Genomic DNA, 21,648 nt, shown 5'->3' with positions numbered 1-21,648 from the left:
ACTAGTACCGATACTTTCAGGCAAGTATTTGCTGATACTGAGTACCAATACTTTGGGGTGCGATTTGCGCAAAGAAAAAAAATACACAAGTCGCACTGCAAAGAACCGCATAAAATTTGAAAAGGAATGTGGTGCGATTCCTGTATGAACCGCTTGCGATTTCCCCCACTGCTCATGTGTGTTTATAAAAAAAGAAAAGCATCATCTAGTGGGCAGTTTATTAAAAATGTTAGAACTCACAGTACACATGTGGCCAAATGCAAAATCTTTATAGGTGTCCCAGTCCTGCCAATGATTGCAACAAGGCATTCACCCTCTCTTTGTCCTTCTAACCATTGCTACCTGGAACAGAAAATTATGGGAAATCCAAAATGTTATGGTGAAGGGAAATTTTTCTGAGAGGGACACCTGTTCTCAGTAGATTTGATGGTTTGACGAATGTCATTTTGAAAATACTTTAAAATGTAGTTTGATTTTAACGTTTGATTTTGGAATGAACGGACTTAAAAATATAAAATAAAAAACAAATACACAGTTAGAAATGCGTTCATTTAAGAAAAATTGTCAATCCTGATCCTTCAGGTTCCATTCACTTTTGTTTGACTCCAAAGTCACACAACAACATTGATGCAACTTGGGATCGGTGTAACTTGAAAGCGACTTTGGCTTTAAATAATGTTAATGGACAACTGTCACATGTAAAACATTTAGGTGTGACTTTCATATGGCTTTTGAGGGTTTACATTGCAGTCTATGGCACTCAAGTTTGAAGAAGAAAATGAAATGGTCGCACAAAGAAGCCAAACGAATGCTTGATAGGAAATCTTTATTGTCAGATGCCAGATAAATGTAGAGGAATAACAGTCGACGCGTTTCACATGAGTGTACCATGCTTGTTCACAACATAGATGTGTTCTCTGCACAGGCTACTTCGGGTCCTTTCACATGTACAGACCATTGGTCAGTTTACATACGTTTTTCATCCGGCACGTTTTTTTGACTGATGAAAAATAGGGCTTTCACCCGTTCAAAAAAATGGATTTTGATGAAAACGGATAAAAATAGATGATCATCCGTTGTCATCTGTTTTTCCATAGGAATGAATTGATGTCCGTTTTTCATCCGTCAATGGATGCATGTGAAACGGATGAAGTATCCGTAGGTGTGAAATGGGCCTTAAGGTATATACCTAATTGAAGCCACACCCAAAATCACCTGTGCTGAGAGAACAGCTAATACACATATAAATAGACATCCCAATATTTGGATAAAAAACTGTTCATGGAATATAATACAGAAAACAGAAAAAAAAGAAAGAAAAAGCCTTAAAACAGAAAGAGAGAAAAATGTATTAAATCAATAACTACACCTAAATACAGCAATATAAAAATAATAAAACTGAAAAATGATGGTGAGTTAAAACATTGAAGGAGGGGCAACTGGCAATATACACCAATGCTCATGGTAATAACCATGTGTATACTATATGCATAAAACAGAATTAGGAAATTGTATAGGTGTCTGTCTCAGTTCCTGGAATCATAAGCACCAGCTGATACTGTATATCATTAAAAATGCATAAAAAAACCCATCCTCCATAACTTCACATTCCTAAAAAAGCAGACTAAACACGACTATACTCTGCTACATAATGCAATACACTGTAACAATAATCAGAGCAGAATGTCGTGTCCAAAAATTATGACTATGGACACTGTAGGAGTTATTTAAGAAAGGCAAATCCACTTTGCACTACTAGTGCAAAGTGCACTTGAAATTGCACTGAAAGTGCACTTGGAAGTGCAGTCGCTGTAAATCTGAGGGGTTGATATGAAATGAGGGGAAGCTCTGCTGATTTTATTATCCAATCATGTGCAAGCTAAAATGCTGTTTTTTTTTTTTTTTTTTTCCTTGCATGTCCCCCTTGGATTTACAGCAAATGCACTTTCAAGTGCACTTTGCACTTGTAGTTTGCACTTGTAGTGCAAAGTGGATTTGCCTTTCGTAAAAACCCCCTGTGTATCCCTTTCAAACGCTAATAGTAGCAGTGAAATTTGTGGCAGAAAACTAACAATAACATGCAAGGGGAAGACGCCTGTCTAACTGGAGCACTACATTGCATGAAGTGGGTCACCCATCAAAGGTCGGATGCGAAAAATATATGTACATGGCAAATCCTATCAACCAGGTATCTGAAGCGAGAAAAAGCACTATTATCCATGTCCCGTATCCAAATGAATGTGGCATGAACAACATTATGTAAAAGGTTATGATTACTGTATATCCCTCATGCATACTGAGGTGGCCCTAAAGTGACCTATATCAGTTGGATCAGCCCAAGAAAAAACTGTGGAATAAAGAGTTCCGGGCCACCGCACACAACACAGACAATAAATTATATATAATCCATGTCACGCCTGGGGCTTGTTTGCACCTTTAGTTTGCCTGAAGCGATGTGCTCTCTCTTGTGTTGACTATGGAACTCAAGTTGCATGAAATTTGGATCAAAGTAGTGCTGCACATATTTGAACGGTTGCCATTGAAAAAACATGGCGCGCAACCTGTCATGTGACTTTAGTGTCCAAAGTCGCATGACAAGTCGCACAACTGTGAAAGGAGCCTTACATTTTCTTGTAAATGTAGTCGAAAGTGAATGTCGATTTGACCCCACTAATTATAAAATCAAATGAACATTCTTAAAACAAAAAATGTATAATGATTCTACTAATGTATAGCCAGTTTAAGTCTCACTTTAGAGAGTTTTGCTGAATCTGAAATCTGCTAGGAGATTACCTCTTCCTTGACAAAAAAGGGGGGGCAATCTCTGGTCAACCTTAAAGCAGTAAATTAACTGGTCTATAGCTATGTCTTTTTTTTTTTTTCACAAAAAAGATCCATCCTCCAAACCATCAATGCTGCTCCCCATAATGGGGAACCCTGCCTTCCCACCTGCAATCCAGGGTCCTCTGTTCACAAATCTCCAAAGGGCAGAAATGTATAGGGCTCACCACTTTGTCTGAAACCATGGGTGGATCACCCCAGACTATCTCTCTATTGACCCTGAACTTGACAAAGTTGACAAAGGCAGCTCTTCTCTTTTCCTGTCCAAACTGGCCATACACACACTCACTCACCTACAAATTGCTTGAACTGCAAGACCCCCCCCCCCTTTCCTTGGAAAAATATTTTAGTCTAATTTTCACCCCAACAGAAACATGGTGTATCTTATATTTATCTACTAAATCCTATATCAGTAACAAATATCAGGAGTCTGGTTACAAGATCTAAGCCCAATGGTACCCAATGCCACAGATACTTCAGTGTCTTTACCCAATGCCTCTCATCACTGTTGGAGATGTGGGAACTCTGATGACAACCAGCACATTTTTTTGGTCTTGCCCAAAGCTTGACCAATTCTGGGATAAAGTACTTGCAACTATTCAAAAAATCACACACAACCCTGTTCCCAAGTCCCCTGGACTTCACCACAGTAACATTCTACTTAGTTGATACAAGAGCTCCACCCTGATCCATATGGTAAATGCTGCCTGCACTTGTATACCAGCCCTATGCGAAAAGCCTTCCTCTCCCACAATAAAATAATGGTTTGACAGAATAAACAATATCATGCCTATGGAAGACCTTACTAGCACCCTGAAGTACACCACCATGAAATTCCGTAACACCAGGTTTTATTGGCTTGAATACAAGACCAGAGATGAATATAAGTCCATTATGCAATTAAAATAACCCTCCATTCCCTCACCTACCTTTTCCCTCCTAAGGCATATGCTATGTTATGCTCTAAAAACAATCCCCTCTCACTCCCCCTTACCAACCCTTCCATTTATGATAAAAAAAACCTGCTATATCACTGCAGAAACTGCGTACTTGTTGAAGAAACTCTTGTTACTGCCACTTATGTATGCAGTTGACCTAACTGTAAGCTTGTTATCTTATTGATATCAAGCCTAACTGACCTTCTTTGTCTGTATTGTAACCTTATTAATGACAAAAGAAAGAATTTACAAAAAACTTTAAAAAAAAATGGCTGTTCCACAATTTGCTAAATCATGTTTCATAGATGCAATCACTTGCTCCAGGCCATCTAACTAAATAACACATATAATACCACCAAATACTGTTATTAGTACTTGGCAGTATTTGGGCAGTACTTGAAACCAACTCATAGCACCTAACTCTCCCTTTAGAAGAACTGTCCCTCTTTTGAAACAAAATCCATCTGTAATTTCCTCCTTGGGACCCAAAGTTGTAGGACATGTGAAATGCCATGTACCTCTATAAGAGCCATTCCAAGTGACACTACTGAAGTCGCTGTGACTTCAGAAAAGGTTCCTGCACTACTTTAATAAGACTTTAACACTCTCTGGCATTGGAGCCATGTCAAAGTCTGGTCAAAGTTGTATCAAAGTTGTATCAAAGTTGGACTCCAAAATTGCACCGAAAATCATGCAACTTTGGAGCCCGCTAGTATTAACTAAGCCTGAAGGGGAAATATTTGTAGGAACAGGAACCATCAGCCCGGATTCTTTTTTAGATCTCTCAAGGGGGTTTTAGTTGGTCTGGTTGCATGGTAATACTCTCTGGTTACAAACAAAGCTTTGATCAGTTGCAAGTATCATTTCACTTTGTAATTTTTAACCAAGAAGTTGATAATTCATACAGCTATATGTCGAGCATAGCTTCTTTTACAATCTTTAACCCTTTAAAACAAGACCATCCATCCTGGCAAATGACTTTCTTTTAGTTTATTTATTTATTTCCCATTTCTGTTGATTTGAGATTTTAAAAGTCAAAGGACAATTTTACTCAAAAATGATTTCCACCTTTTGAATAAGTACTTTCAAGTCATATTATATGTTAGTTTCTTATTTTCCCCAGAAACTCCACTGATAAGCATTTGTCCTCAGAATTTCCATCCAGATCCAAAAAAAGCAGATGGGTATTTCAAACCAATATATCTAACCAAAATTGAAATTATGTGTAGATTTGTCTTTTCCCACAGCCTGATAAACAACAGTTGTGGTAGTTTGTGGATCAAATATAAACAGGCAGGGGCCTTGTTAAACTGTTAAAAGTTGAGGGGGTAGGGTAGGATAAGTGTCAGGGTATGGGTAGGGGTCAGGAGGTATGGGAAACAAGTTTTCACATTTGTTTTTGGCACCAAAGATCCACTTCTGAATCAGACACTAGGTTCTTGGTGCTTAAAACCAACATACCACCATTAGTGAATATTTATGTACAAAGTATTCCTTAAAAATGATAAATGAGGCCATTATTCTCTGTGTTACCTCAAGCAGTACGTGAATTCAGTTGTTGGTCCCCGTGACTTTAATCTCTTGGGATCATATTAAGCCAATCTGCATGAACGTGGTACATTGATGATGTCGCAGAAAGTTTCTAAAAGAAAAATACCTTTACTTAGGAAGTAAAAGGCATCCATTTATTGTTTGTTAGCCTGACTACAGTAAAGTACAGAGATGATCTCTGCTTTTTGTGTGTAGTACATATTACTGCTCATTGCCATGTTATTAAAAGATAAGTAAACTCTTGTGTAAGATTCAGGGCATTCAAGGATTTTGTGTTAGGCCTCATGCACACGAGACGCAGATGAAACCTCTGTTAAAAAAAAGCTGAAACGCGCGTTTAGAAACGCGCGTTTTGCCGCGTTTGCATGTCGCGTTTAGACGCGTTTAGACGCGTTTAGACGCGTTTGCGTTTAGACGCGTTTATAAAGATAACATCATGTAGACCCTCCCCAAGCTCTCAAAGCATTTTTTTTAACTATTTCTGCTATTTTGATCAGAGTGAGCAGCAGCAGCATAGAGAGCAGTTGTACACTTGCATTTGCCGTGTCACTTGCCACGGCACCTGCCACAAGTTGTGGATTGTCCACTTGCCACGTCACTTGCCACAAGTTGGGGATTGTCCACTTGCCACATCACCTGCCACGTCACCTGCCACAAATTGTGGATTGTCCACTTGCCACGTCACTTGCCACATCAACTGCCACGTCACTTGCCACGAGATGTGGATTGTCCACTTTCCACGTCATCTGCCATGCCACCTGCCACAAGCTGTGGATTGTCCACTTGCCACGTCACCAGCCACATCACCTGCCACAAGTTGTGGATTGTCTACTTGCCGCGTCACTTGCCACATCACCTGCCACGTCACTTGCCACGTCACCTGCCACAAGTTGTGGATTGTTCACTTGCCACGTCACCTGCCACAAGTTGTGGATTGTCCACTTGCCACGTCACTTGCCACAAGCTGTGGATTGTCCACTTGCCACATCACTTGCCACGTCACCTGCCACGTCACTTGCCACGTCACCTGCCACGTCACCTGCCACGTCACCTGCCACAAGTTTTGGATTGTCCACTTGCCACGTCACTTGCCACGTCAGCTGCCACGTCACTTGCCACGAGATGTGGATTGTCCACTTTCCACGTCATCTGCCATGCCACCTGCCACAAGCTGTGGATTGTCCACTTGACACGTCACCAGCCACATCACCTGCCACAAGTTGTGGATTGTCCACTTGCCACGTGACTTGCCACATCACCTGCCACGTCACTTGCCACATCACCTGCCACAAGTTGTGGATTGTCTACTTGCCTCGTCACTTGCCACTTCACCTGCCACGTCACCTGCCACGTCACCTGCCACAAGTTGTGGATTGTCCACTTGCCACGTCACTTGCCACAAGCTGTGGATTTTCCACTTGCCACATCACTTGCCACGTCACCTGCCACGTCACTTGCCACGTCACCTGCCACAAGTTTTGGATTGTCCACTTGCCACGTCAGCTGCCACGTCACTTGCCACATCACCTGCCACAAGTTGTGGATTGTCCACTTGCCACGTCACTTGCCACATCACCTGCCACGTCACTTGCCACGAGATGTGGATTGTCCACTTGCCATGTCACTTGCCACGTCACCTGCCACGTCACTTGCCACGTCAGCTGCCACGTCACTTGCCACAAGATGTGGATTGTCCACTTGTCACATCACCTGCCACATCACTTGCCACATCACCTGCCACAAGTTGTGGATTGTCCACTTGCCACGTCACTTGCCACATCACCTGCCACGTCACTTGCCACAAGATGTGGATTGTCCACTTTCCACGTCACCTGCCATGCCATCTGCCACAAGTTGTGGATTGTCCACTTACCACGTCACCAGCCACATCACCTGCCACAAGTTGTGGATTGTCCACTTGCCACACCACTTTCCACGTCACCTGCCACGTCACCTGCCACAAGATGTGGATTGTCCACTTGCCACGTCACCAGCCACATCACCTGCCACAAGTTGTGGATTGTCCACTTGCCACGTCCCTTGCCACGTCCCCTGCCACGTCATCTGCCACAAGTGGATTGTCCACTTGCCACATCACTTGCCACATCACCTGCCACAAGTTGTGGATTGTCCACTTGCCACGTCACCTGACACAAGTTGTGGATTGTCCACTCGCCACGTCACTTGCCACATCCCCTGCCACAAGTGGATTGTCCACTTGCCACATCACTTGCCCCATCACCTGCCACAAGTTGTGGATTGTCCACTTGCCACGTCACCTGACACAAGTTGTGGATTGTCCACTCGCCACGTCACTTGCCACATCACCTTCCACAAGTGGATTGTCCACTTGCCACGTCACTTGCCACGTCCCCTGCCACAAGTGGATTGTCCACTTGCCACGTCACTTGCCACGTCACCTGCCACAAGTTATGGATTGTCCACTTGCCACGTCACATGCCAGTCACCTGCCACAAGTTGTTGATTTTCCACTTGCCACGTCACCTGCCAAGTCACTTGCCGCGTCACCTGCCAGGTCACTTGCCACGTCACCTGCCACAAGTTGTCTATTGTCCACTTGCCACGTCACATGCCAGTCACCTGCCACAAGTTGTTGATTTTCCACTTGCCACGTCACCTGCCAAGTCACTTGCCGCGTCACCTGCCAGGTCACTTGCCACGTCACCTGCCACAAGTTGTCTATTGTCCACTTTCCACGTCACTTGCCACTTCACCTGCCACGTCACTTGCCACAAGTTGTGGATTGTCCACTTGCCACATCACTTGCCACCTGCCATGTCACTTGCCACAAGTTGTGGATTGTCCACTTGCCACGTCACTTGCCACAAGTTGTGGATTGTCCACTTGCAATTGCAATTGTTTAAAATATTTTTCTAATGGTTTTTCATCATTTGCAATCATTTTTGAGATTTTTAATGTAAAAAAAAAGGTCACCTTTAAAAACGCATATAAACGCAAACGCGGCTAAACGCGGTAGCGGCGTTTTGCCGCGTTTTACCGCGTTTTGCCGCGTTTTGCGTCTGAAACGCAGAAATTTTTGTTTCTGAACGCATTTTTTTGCTTCTGGAAAAACGAGATTAAACGCAACTGCATATAAACGGAAAAAAACGAGACTGTGTGCATGGACACATAGGATAACATTGAATGAGTTCAGGTGCAGTTGAAAAAACTGTCCAACTGCATCTGAACGCGCGTTTAACTGCGTCTCGTGTGCATGAGGCTTTAATCTGCAGTTGAATTTACTGTATCTTCTGGGTAACCCATCTTTTAAGTTGCTGGAATTTTTCTAATGGTTGGTTTACAAGATCTGGATTATAATGCCTGTGCTGACCTTCTGGTTTTTTCTGGGAAACGGGGGACTAAGGGCAGGCAGTGGCAATGTAATCCAGAGCAATCTCCTACAAGTAAGGTAAAGTAGGTATATTCAGTGAAGGTAACCATTAACATCAGTGAATGGTCAAAGTTGTGTGCATGATCCAACCATCTGATCATACCTTTGGCCCACCTTTTGCTGTATGCAGCAAAAATCTGCTCTTATGAGTGTTCTTGTTTAGGTAATGGAGGAAGGAAGAAAAGGGCATGCACAGACTACCCAAGTGCAAGCTTATACTTATTTTAGTGAGAACAGCAATTGCTTTGTCTCCCAAAAACAGTTATTTTGGTTTCTCCATAGATCTTCATTGATCACAAATTAGATTGTTGGCCATATAAGCCAAGAACTGCTGGTTTGGGAGACTGTTATATAGGCTATATGGGCACCTAAAAGTGAACCTGAGAAAGTAGTTGTTGTAGTTGTATGTATGTATGTGTATATGTATGTATGTATATATATATATATATATATATATATATATATATATATATATATAATAACATTTATTTACAGTATTTTTTTTTTCATATATTGTCATACACAGTGGATGGTAGAGTTTCTCTGAATATTGGCACTTTGCACTTTACTTGGGATGAAGTGTATTTGCATGTTGTGGATTCACTAAATTAATTGGATTATCTTTTTTATCTCATTAATCTGCTGAATTGGGTACTTCTTTGGATTAATAATTTTTTGCATATTCAGTTCACTGAGTGTTAATTGCACATTTGCACTTTAGATTATTTGAATTTTGTATATTTCTTGCACATTGCGGTAGTTGCACTAGTTGTGCCACTTTTAGTTATTTATAATTTTACTTTTTTTTTTTTTTGCAGTAAGCGCCACATTATCTTGATAATCATTTATTAGTGTGAGAACACTTTTCATGTTGGCAGCTGCTCACCTTTTGATTCCCTATTGATTTGCGCATTAGTATTCCCTGTTTACTAGTAGTAATAGTGGGTTAGTGTAAGTCAGGAATGACAGCTCAAGTTTACTTTAATGCTGGATTTAAACATGCAGTAAAAGGAAGCACTAGGCAGGTACTTTTAACCAGTGGCAGATGTGGTGTATGTTGGCAATCACTCAAGGTACATATAGTACAACTGCTTGAACACTATTTGGGATGCAGCTGCCTGTACATCATATTGTCTCCACCTTGGTGAAGAGCAGTTGGGACATAGGCAGAACAGAACACCACTCTTACATCACGGGGACAGATGTTTTTTTTTTTTTTTTTTTGCATCCAGCTCTCATGTTAATCCAGCCTGAATCCAGATTCTGGGACCTGACCAGAAGGGGTTAGTTTAAAGTGGAAGTAAACCCTCCTATAGTTTTCAGCCAAGGAAGCTGCCATCTTGGCCTCCCTTTAATCTTCAACTGCCATGAAGCTGCACATGTGATCAGTTATGACGCCAGCCATTGGATGGTTTGACAGTTTGGTTGAGAGCACAACCAATGTGACAGTTAACATTTCCGGCATGCCATGTTTTTTCAAACTGTTAGATCGGTGGGTTTACTTCCGCTTTAAGAGTTAGGGTGTGAGGCATGTGTTAATAATTAAGTGTAACAAAGAGGATAAGAGGATAAGTAACAAACACAAGTTTTAGAGGTTAGATGAAATTTAAATTGATTAGGCAGGGGGAGGATTATGCATTAAGGAAGTAACTGATGTAAAAAAAACACACATTAGGTACTGGATTCCCGGTGCCAAACCATATATATATATATATATATATTTTTTTTTTTTTTTTTAAATGCCCATTCGGACCTAATATACAGTTTCTCTGCAAAGGCCCCCCCCCCCCAACCCACCCGATATTCTCCTTGCCAGTACTTTGCCACTGCTCCATCACAGTGCTTAAGTCTAGGAGCCACGCAATGGAGACATGTCACATGACAGAGGGAGGTACCTCTGGCACCATTTGCCAGCTAACGCTAGGGATTTTAGTGCTGAATTAAACAGAGAAGGAGTTGCAGGGAAGGGCTGGCAAGGTTTCGGAGGGGAAGCCCCAAGCAAAGGAACTGATATTTGCACTGAATGGACAAGGTGACAGTGGGGGTTATTTACGAACCGCAAATCCACTTTGCACTACAAGTGCACTTGGAAGTTCAGTCGCTGTAAATCTAAGGCCGCGTACACACGGGCGGACTGTTCGCCCAACCTTGTCCGCTGAACAGTGTTTGGGCGGACAGTCCGCTCGTGTGTGGGCTTTCAGCGGACAGTTTCAGCGGACAGTTGGACGGACAAAGTCTTTCGGAAATTCCGAAAAACTGTCCGCTGAAACTGTGTTTGAGCGAACAGTCCGCCCGTGTGTGGGCTTGTCCGCTGTACTTTCGAAATGAGCGGACTGTTCCCGCTCGGAAAGTCCGCCCATTTCGAGCGCGTGTACAGGTAGGCGGGGCCCGCGAAGGAAACGTCGCGGGCTCCGCCGCCTGGAATGGGCTTAAAGGGGAACCCCAACGCCGAAAAAAATCGGCGTGGGGGTTCCCCCCAAGTCCACACCAGACCCTTGTCCGAGCACGCTACCCGGCCGGCCAGGAAAGGGGGGCGAGCGAGCGCGCCCCCCCTCCTGAGCCGTACCAGGCCGCGTGCCCTCAACATGGGGGGTGCCTTGGGGAAGGGGGGGCCGCGCGGCCCCCCCACCCCAAAGCACCTTGTCCCCATGTTGATGAGGACAAGGGCCTCTTCCCGACAACCCTGGCCGTTGGTTGTCGGGGTCTGCGGGCGGGGGGCTTATCGGAATCCGGGAGCCCCCTTTAAGAAGGGGGCCCCCGGATACCGGCCCCCCACCCTATGTGAATGAGTATGGGGTACAATGTACCCCTACCCATTCACCTGTGAACTAAAGTACAATAAAAAACACAACACAGAGAAAAAATATTTTATTGCACAGCTCCGGGGGTCTTCTCGCCGGACTCCTCCGCTATGTGTGTGTAGCTCTTTTGCTAGCGGAGGAGTCCGGCTTTCTTCCTCCCCGCCGCCGGCCTCTTCTCCCGACTTCGGGGGTCTTGTCCCCCTCTTCGGTTCTTCTGCCGGGCCACCGCGCCTGGTCCGGTGGCCCGGTCTTCTGTCGCCGTCTTCCGTTCTTCTGTCGCCGCCTTCGGTTCTTCTGCCGGGCCACCGCGCCTTCTTGTAGCTCTTTTACAGGCGGTGGCCCGGTCTTCTGTCGCCGCTGTCGTCGCCGCCGCCGCCGCCTTCCGTTCTTGTTCTTCTTCTTGTTCTTCTTCTCCTGGAGATGTTGACTCGACGATCTCTCCGGCCGGAATGCCAGAGCCGCGCTGTGCGGTCACTTATATAGTGACAATGGGGCGGTGTCACATGGTATATGTCACATGGGTTGGTCACATGGTGACCCCGCCCCCTTACGATGTCATAGTCCCCATGTGACATCAACCCATGTGACCAACCCATGTGACATATACCATGTGACACCGCCCCATTGTCACTATATAAGTGGCAGCGGAGCGTGTCCCTGGCATTCCGGCCGGAGAGATCGTCGAGTCAACATCTCCAGGAGAAGAAGAACAAGAAGAAGAACAAGAACGGAAGGCGGCGGCGGCGGCGACGACAGCGGCGACAGAAGACCGGGCCACCGCCTGTAAAAGAGCTACAAGAAGGCGCGGTGGCCCGGCAGAAGAACCGAAGGCGGCGACAGAAGAACGGAAGACGGCGACAGAAGACCGGGCCACCGGACCAGGCGCGGTGGCCCGGCAGAAGAACCGAACAGGGGGACAAGACCCCCGAAGTCGGGAGAAGAGGCCGGCGGCGGGGAGGAAGAAAGCCGGACTCCTCCGCTAGCAAAAGAGCTACACACACATAGCGGAGGAGTCCGGCGAGAAGACCCCCGGAGCTGTGCAATAAAATATTTTTTCTCTGTGTTGTGTTTTTTATTGTACTTTAGTTCACAGGTGAATGGGTAGGGGTACATTGTACCCCATACTCATTCACATAGGGTGGGGGGCCGGTATCCGGGGGCCCCCTTCTTAAAGGGGGCTCCCGGATTCCGATAAGCCCCCCGCCCGCAGACCCCGACAACCAACGGCCAGGGTTGTCGGGAAGAGGCCCTTGTCCTCATCAACATGGGGACAAGGTGCTTTGGGGTGGGGGGGCCGCGCGGCCCCCCCTTCCCCAAGGCACCCCCCATGTTGAGGGCACGCGGCCTGGTACGGCTCAGGAGGGGGGGCGCGCTCGCTCGCCCCCCTTTCCTGGCCGGCCGGGTAGCGTGCTCGGACAAGGGTCTGGTGTGGACTTGGGGGGAACCCCCACGCCGATTTTTTTCGGCGTTGGGGTTCCCCTTTAAGCCCATTCCAGGCGGCGGAGCCCGCAACGTCTCCTTCGCGGGCCCCGCCTACCTGTACACGCGCTCGAAATGGGCGGATTTGCCTCCGCCTTACGTGGGCGAGTCCGTTCATTTCAAAAGTTGAGCGAACTGTTTGCCCAACCTTGTTCGTCAAACAGTCCGCTCGTGTGTGGGCAAGTCCGCTCATGCAAATTTTGAGCGGACTGTTTGATGAAACTGTTTGCCGAACAAGGTTGGGCGAACAGTCCGCCCGTGTGTACGCGGCCTAAGGGGTAGATCTGGAATGAGTGGAAGCTTTGCTGATTTTATCATCCAATCATGTGCAAGCTAAAATGCTGTTTTTTATTTTCCTTGTATATTCCCCTCGGATTTACAGTGACTTTACTTCCAAGTGCACTTGTAATACAAAGTGGATTTGCCTTTCATAAATAACCCCCAGTGTCTCTATAAGCCAGGTGTGACTTGGTCCTGACAACAATCCGAGTAAGTTATCTGATTTATCTGCACATAAAGCAGATGACTTCCTGCCGACACTGAATTACTTGAGAAAAAGGGACTTTCCAGTTGTAAAAATTAATTAATTACTGAAAGTTTGTTTGTACTGTATATTGGGATTGAAGGTGTTTAATGAGCAGGTGACGGTTACAGATACCTGACATTTGATGCACTCTGTATCCAGCCTTAGAGAAAGTTCTAGTTTTGCATACCATTCAGTCTTTTGCTGTAAAGCTTTGTCATAACTAGAAAGCCCTAAGGTGCTAGAATGTACAAGGACAGCTGACAGATAAACTATCAAAGGTAGAGCTGCAGGAGTGACTTCTCTAGTATTGGGCAGATTAGGTCCTTTTTAGCCATAATATGTAGATAATCAGGTAATATATATAGTATCTCACATTTTTGTAAATATTTTATTATATCTTTTCATGTGACAACACTGAAGAAATTACACTTTGCTACAATGTAAAGTAGTGAGTGTACAGCGTGTATAACAGTGTAAATTTGCTGTCCCCTCATAATAACTCAACACACAGCCATTCAATTCTAAACCGCTGGCAACAAAAGTGAGTACACCCCTAAGTGAAAATGTCCAAATTGGGCCCAATTAGCAATTTTTCCTCCCTGTTGTCATGTGACTTGTTAGTGTTACAAGGTCTCAGGTGTGAATGGGGAGCAGGGGTGTTAAATTTGGTGTTATCACTCTCACTCTCTCATACTGGTCACTGGAAGTTCAACATGGCACATCATGACAATGAACTCTCTGAGGATCTAAAAAAAAGAATTGTTTCTCTACATAAAGATGGCCTAGGCTATAAGAAGATTATCAAGACCCCGAAAGTGAGCTGCAGCATGGTAGCCAAGACCATACAGAAGTTTAACAGGACAGGTTCCACTCAGAACAGGCCTCGCCGTGGTCGACCACAGTAGTTGAGTGCATGTGCTCAGCATCATATCCAGAGACTGTCTTTGTGAAATAGACATATACATGCTGCCAGCATTGCTGCAGATGTTGGGGGGGGGGGGGGGGGGTAAGGGGGTCAGCCTGTCAGTACTCAGACCATATGCCGCACGCTGCATCAAATTGGTCTGCATGGCTGTCGTCCCAGAATGATGCACAAGAAAGCCCGCAAACAGTTTGCTGAAGACAAGCAGACTAGGGGCATGGATTACTGGAACCATGTCCTGTGGTCTGATGAGACCTAGATAAACTTATTTGATTCATATGGTGTCAAGCGTGTGCTGAGGCAACCAGGTGAGGAGTACAAAGTCAAGTGTGTCTTGCCCACAGTCAAGCATGGTGGTGGGAGTGTCATGGTCTGGGGCTGCATGAGTGCTGCCAGGACTGGGGAGCTACAGTTCAATGAGGGAGCCATAAATGCCAACATGTACTGTGACATACTGAAGCATGATTCCCTCCCTTTGGAGACTGGGCCACAGGGCAGTATTTCAACATGATAACGACCCCAAACACATCTCCAAGATGACCACTGCCTTGCTAAAGAAGCTGAGGGTAAAGGTGATGGACTGGCCAAGCATATCTCCAGACTTAAACCCAACTGAGCATCTGTGGGACATCCTCAAACAGAAGATGGAGGAGTGCAAGGTCTCTAACATCCACCAGCTCTGTGATGTCGTCATGGAGGAGTGGAATAGGACTCCAGTGGCAACTTGTCAAGCTCTGGTGAACTCCATTCCCAAGAGGGAATTATGGCCCCACAAAATATTGACACTTTGGACATTTTCACTTACTCACATTTGTTGCCAGCTGTGTAGACATTATTGGCTGTGTGTTGAGTTATTTTGAGGGGACAGCAAATTTACACTGTTATACCAGCTGTATACTCAATACTTTACATTGTATCAAAGTGTAATTTCTTCAGTGCTGTCACATGAAAAGGTATAATAAAAATATTTACAAGAATGTGAGGGGTTTACTTACTTTTGTGAGATACTGTACATTTCCCACAATGTCTATGGCTAACTGATAGGTGATTGGATAGTAGAAGGCTTGGAAAGTACATGTGATCATACAAGGATCACAATTATACAGCCCCTACTACAGTCTGGAAGAAGTTCAGCCACAGACAGATTTGACAGATTGAGATGGACACACCTGTTAAAGGTTGTGGTCACCAACACTTGAACTGGGATCGTACAGTTTGTTTGGAAATTATATTGGGACCTTAAGTTGTATAACCACTTACAAACCAGACCATAGCCAAAAGATGGCTACAGCGTGGTCGGCTTATTCTGGGAGGGCTTCCATGGACATCCTCCCAGAATCGCACTCCCGCGCGCCCTTTTCGGGCGCATACCGGGAAATATCCATGACCGGCTGGTCCTTCAGACCCAGGGCGTTGTGGAAACTGGGTAAAGGGCCAATGACAGTGGCCCTTTACCAGGTGATCGCTCTGTTTAATGACGGAGTGATCAGTTGTAAACAAACCAGAGCATGTTCAGTGCAGCTCCTCCCCTCTCCTTGCACCAATCAGTACAGTTCGCGAGGAGAGGGGGGAGCTGGGTCCAGCAGCACTGTGGGCTGTCTATGGAGTGCTCACAGTGCTGATCTGTGCCCATCCATCCCTGGCTCATCCACGCTCTCTCTGTGCTCATCCATGCTCCATCCATCCCTGGCTCATCGATGCTCTGTGCTCATCCATGATCCATCCATCCCTGGCTCATCCATGCTCCATCCATCCCTGGCTCATCCATGCTCCATCCATCCCTGGCTTATCCATGCTCCATCCATCCTTGGCTCATCCATGCTCCATCCATCTCTGGTCCATGCATACCCCATCCATCCCTGGTCCATCCATGCTCCATCCATCCCTGGTCCATCCATGCTCCATCCATCCCTGACCCTTCCATACTCCATCCATCCCTGGCCCACCCATGCTCCATCCATCCCTGGCCCACCCATGCCCAATCCGTGCTCATCCATGTTCCATCCATGCCCATCCAAGGCTCATCCATGGCTCATCCATGGCTCATTCATGCTCATCTGTGCTCATCCGTGCCTCATGCATGCCTCAACAGTACTCATCAGTGCTTATCTGGGCCACATCAGTGCTCATCTGTGCCACATTCATGCACATCAGTATTCATCCATGCCACATCTATGCCACATCAGTTCTCATCCATGCTGCATCCTTGCCATACAGTGCAACTACAGTGCCCATCAGTGTCTCACAAAAATGTAACAGGTAGTCAGATTATATTTGAAATGTATGTGCCTGATGGTGCACCCTGCATGTTGGGCCTCTGTATGCGACCAGGCTGTGGAAAAGTCTCACACATGTGGTATTTCTATACTCGGGAGGAGTAGCAGAACATATTTTGGGGTGTAATTTTTGCTATGTACATGCTATGTGTTAGAAATATCTTATAAATGGACAACTTTGTGTAAAAAAAAAAAGTGTTTTAATTTTTTTCCACGTTTTCCAAAAACCTGTGGAAAAAAATTACATGTTCAAAAGACTCATTATGCCTCATAGAATATACGTTGGGGTGTTTACATTCCAAAATAGGGTCGTTTTGTGGATGTTTCCATTGTCCTGGTGCACCAGGGCCCTAAAAAGTGTAAGAGGTAGTCAAAAAATTAAGTGTGTAATTTATGTCCCTAGAACACCTGATGGTGCTCCCTGCATGTTGGGCCTCTGTATGTGGTCAGGCTGTGTAAAAGTCTCACGCGTGGTATCACCATACTCAGGAGGAGTAGAAGAATGTGTTTTGGGGTGTAATTTGTGGTATGCATATGCTGTGACAGAAATAACTTGTTCACACGACAATTCTGTGAAGAAAAAAAATCTTAATTTTGCAAGGAATTGTGGGAAAAAATTACAATTTAAAAAAACTCACCATACTTCTTACCAAATACCTTGGATTATCTACTTTCCAAAAAGGAGTCATTTGGGGGGGGGGGGGTATTTGTACTGTCCTAGCTTGTTAGGGTCTCAAGAAATGATATAGGCCGCCAATACATCAGGTCAGTGATTGACACCATAGCTTGTAAACTATAACTTTCACAAAGACCAAATAATATACACTGATTTGGGGTTTTTTTTACCAAAGAAAGGTAGCAGTATAAATTTTGGCCAACATTTATGAAGAAAAAGTACTAATTTGCCAAATTGTAAAACAAAAAAAGAAAATTATTTTTTTTTTTCGTTCTTTTTTCATTTATAGCTCAAAAAATAAAAAGCCCAGTGGTGAGCAAATACCACCAAAAGAAAGCTCTATTTGTGTGAAAAAAGGGACAAACATTTCATATTGATACATGATGCCTGAGTAATTGTCATTCAAAATGTTAGAGCACTCAAAACTGAAAATTGGTCTGGTTAGGAAGCGCGTTTAAGTGCCCAGTGGGCAACTGGATAATATCTTGTAAAATCTGTAGAAACCAGAAAGTCGTGAATTATGTATTCCATTAACATGATCTCTGGAACCATAAATTTACTTTTTGTACATCATTAGCGCACCCAGGGGGTTGGCTTACTATGTCGCTCAGTCCCTGTTCACTCCAAATGCATGGTCATGTGCATTTTCCATACGAGGCAAAATGCCCGGACATTGGAAAGTCCATTGTTTTTATTAACACCTTTTCCTAGCATCTAATCAGGGTTCTCTGGAAGCAATATAGTGTTATCTGCAGTTTCCCAACCATCAAACTGAAATGTCTGAAAACTCATGATAGCTCATGCTAATGGATGCATTTTCAGAATCGGTAGATGGCCTGTAAACCATAATTTTTTGCAAATGATTGTGACAGGTAGTCTTGGATACTAGGCTGATTGTGCTAGCAACTGAACTGTTCATTGCTGTTGTTAGAAGTTGTTTTCTTTCCCACCTTCTCCCGAATGGGATCACAAATAAAGATAAAAAACAGACATAAATTTTAAAGCACAACTGGTTTCAATTTAAATCAATTAAACACACTCCAGGTACATCAAAACAAGAGTTGTGCAAAGTCTAAGGCCCCTTTCACATGGCAAGCCCGCTGGATCTGCCTGTCCGTTTTTCAGGCGGATCCGAGCGGGCTAAAATCAGATGTATGGCGATACGTTCGCCATCCTTCTTGGCGGATCGGATCAGATGAGATCTGATGAAAACGGACATGCTGTCTGTTTTTATCTGATCTCTCCATAGGAATCAGCGGCGCTCTGACAGGCCCCTCCCTGCTCAGTAAGCAGAGTTGGATCAACTGAGCGATCTCCTGCTGAGCTGGCGGACTCCGCTGAGCGGATGCGCCTCATGTGGAAGAGGCCTTACAGTTTGTTTTCCTTAGAAAGCATTCAAAGCCTGTCCTCTGTCTGCATGCTGTGACCAAGCTGAGGGCATGTTTGATTTCGAAAGAGTGACCACTGTTTTCACACAGACAGCAAGTGTCTCTACAGGATGCTAGCAGTGGAGAGGCTTTGAGCTGATACTCTTTTTGAAAGAAAATGGTAGACTTTGCACACCTTTTGTTTAATGCATTTGGAAAGTATTTAGCTGATCTGAACCGAAACTCAAGTTGGGCTTTGACTTTTACCTACTCTGTCTAAAACAGCAAAAAAAATACCTAATTATTCCGCCAGGCTATGGACATTGAAATACTGACTTATTCTTAACAAACAGAAAAAAGTTTTTAAAGCGCACCTCCATACAAATATTGTGGCTCCCTGAACTCCCTTACTCCTGCCTACCTACCTACCCACCAAATCAACATAAAAAACCCTCTGATATTGTTTTTGCTTATCTTAATCTGCCACATGTCTCTTGTTAGTCTTTTCTGAGAGTGGAGACATGTATTCCAGCACTCCAGTTTGTCCCCATTACTGATCTGTCCCCTTGTCGTGACATCATCTTGCTACTGCAGTCCTCTGGAGCCTTAGAGGACCCCACTATTGGATAGCCAGTGAAAGTTCTCACTAATTTCTGTAGTTACCAACACAGCGGGACAATTCATTCTAAATATTCACAACAGAAAGTACTTTCAGTTTCATTCCACCAGCTTAGTTTATTCTGCCACCCCCCTCCCAGTAGTGGAATGGCAACTTTTTTTCTTCTAATCGGTAATATAAACACAGAGTAGGAACACAGGAAGAAGAGAGAGCAAAAAGAGCAGAGATCCAATTTGAACAACGTTGCTTCTTTCTTGTAAACCTGAAGATGAATCGTTCCACAGTGACTGCAACTACAGAAGTCATTGAGGGCTTGTTTTAAAGCCTATTTACTGCTCTGTAAGACAATGTATATATCTGAATATTTATAGCCTGGCCACAGTTCTACTTTGCAATATAACTGCCCTTTTGGTGTAGTTAAACTTACATCACCACTTGCACCCCTGCCCCCCATCCCCCATTCTTATACTCACCTGTCCCTAATGCAGCAAGATATTTCCTCCTGGATTGCCTGGCCATGTGTCAAAAATCTAGTAATGTATGGGAGTGCAGAGGCCTGGTTGGGAAGATATTTGACAAGCAGCTGGGCAATCTTGTGAGTGACTTGGATCTGAGAAGTATGAATATAGAAGTATGAATATACACCTGGGAGGAGGGCTGGGGGTGCAGGATGATCTAAGTATGCAGTTATAACACTGTAGGAACTATATTAGTAATAATAGATGGAATCTGGTTGTTATGGGCTATTGCACATACTTACTGCTCTTCTGACTGTTTTATTAAATAGAACCATGATTATGTTGCTGATAAGAATCCTCTATTGAGGTCATCCATAACCTCTCTCTTGGCATTTCCCTTATGCAGGCAGTGGAGGAGGTGAATGGGCAGCTACGAGAACTGTACCCAGATAGCGAAGAACTCTTTGATATCGTGCTGATGACCAATAACCACGCCCAGGTTGGCGTACGGCTCATAAACACCATCAATCATTATGGTAAGTCAAATAAATAACTGGCCAGCCTCAGATTTGCTACCACTGTGAAGGGAAGCGTCTGCTTCATCTGCTTGGCAGTCCTCTTTAATGTAGATATGTTTATTTGCTTATGTCAGGGCTCCGGTGACAACACACATTTTTCTACTTTCAACAGTCTCTCAAATCCCAGCGCCGCAGACTTAACTTGTCACGTTAGAACCATCACCGAGCAAGATGGCTGCCACCTCCTCCTATAGGCCTCTTATATCCAAGCTCTGCTGATACAGTTGTCTTAACAGAAGGATTATGTGCAGATTTCTCAGCCATGAGTAATGATGACATCTCCCCTCTTGCTGCTGGGATGTGTGAGAAGTTGAAAGAGAGAAACACAACAGGCAGCTGGGGTAGAGATGGATCAGTAGGTTTGAGGTCAGCAGATAGAGCTCAGTGAGGAGTTAATCAGGAAGTGGTGGCTTGCCCCAGGGTGGTCTTACTGAAGACTTTCATCATGACACCTATGTCAGGCACTGAACAATAACAAACCCAAGTGTTTCTTTTTCAAGTTAAACACACAGTAAGCCTAGGCCTTTTTTCTCTGATGAGAACAGCGTTTGAGTCCTGCTGTTTCAAATCATTTGCTCAAACTGCAGCATATTTTCTTAAAATTGATTCCTCACCTCTCTACAGTACAAATTACCATGTATCAAAGACTCCCCCCTCTGAAGGTTTTCTGGAATGCAGACATAAATTCTGATATTTATATTTAAGTGCATGTATTTAATTTTGATATATAGCACCAAAATATGCCACAGCAATTTACTGAAAGCACTGACATCAGTTGACACGGTTGCAATCTAATGTTCCTATTACTGTCATGCAGGCAGAGGAATAAAAGGGCTAATTTGAAAAGCCATTCAAGATTAACCGGGGCAATGTGAAAATAAAGTGTTAATGCTATCTATGCTGAAGTCAGGAATGTTTCAGCTTTTTTTGAATGTATACACAGTAAGCTTTTCCAGCCATACTCATCAGGTCTCTCACGTTGCTTAAGGCCTGGACTTAAATTGTCACTTGACCCCATTCTGCGCAGTCACCCCCCCCACCCCCCATGTTCCAGGCTTGTACTGGTTCAGAGAAAGGAGGATGGTGCTTGAACCAGTGGTCTTCGTTTTTTGCAGATTCTGATGAGCAATTTAGGGATTTAGCTAGTTGCACAACATGAATGTCAGAATGAAAATCAAAGTTGCTTAGAAGGAGGGCCTCTATC

At 44.5% G+C, this 21,648-nt stretch overlaps 1 protein-coding gene across 1 annotated transcript in view; it reads left to right on the top strand.

The window, feature by feature from the left end:
• NT5C1B (5'-nucleotidase, cytosolic IB) overlaps positions 1 to 21,648 on the top strand; it is a 91,058-nt gene that overhangs the window by 34,167 nt on the left and 35,243 nt on the right. Inside the window, exon 4 of the mRNA XM_077488823.1 lies at positions 20,273 to 20,402. Coding sequence (XP_077344949.1) covers positions 20,273 to 20,402 — 130 coding nt within the window. The remainder of the gene's footprint in view (positions 1 to 20,272; positions 20,403 to 21,648) is intronic.

Source organism: Lithobates pipiens, unplaced genomic scaffold (genome assembly GCF_037356315.1).
Source record: "Lithobates pipiens isolate NorthernLeopardFrog02 unplaced genomic scaffold, aLitPip1_a1.2 Scaffold_18, whole genome shotgun sequence".
Lineage (NCBI taxonomy): Eukaryota > Metazoa > Chordata > Amphibia > Anura > Ranidae > Lithobates > Lithobates pipiens.
This window is presented reverse-complemented; position numbering and strand designations above follow the sequence as displayed.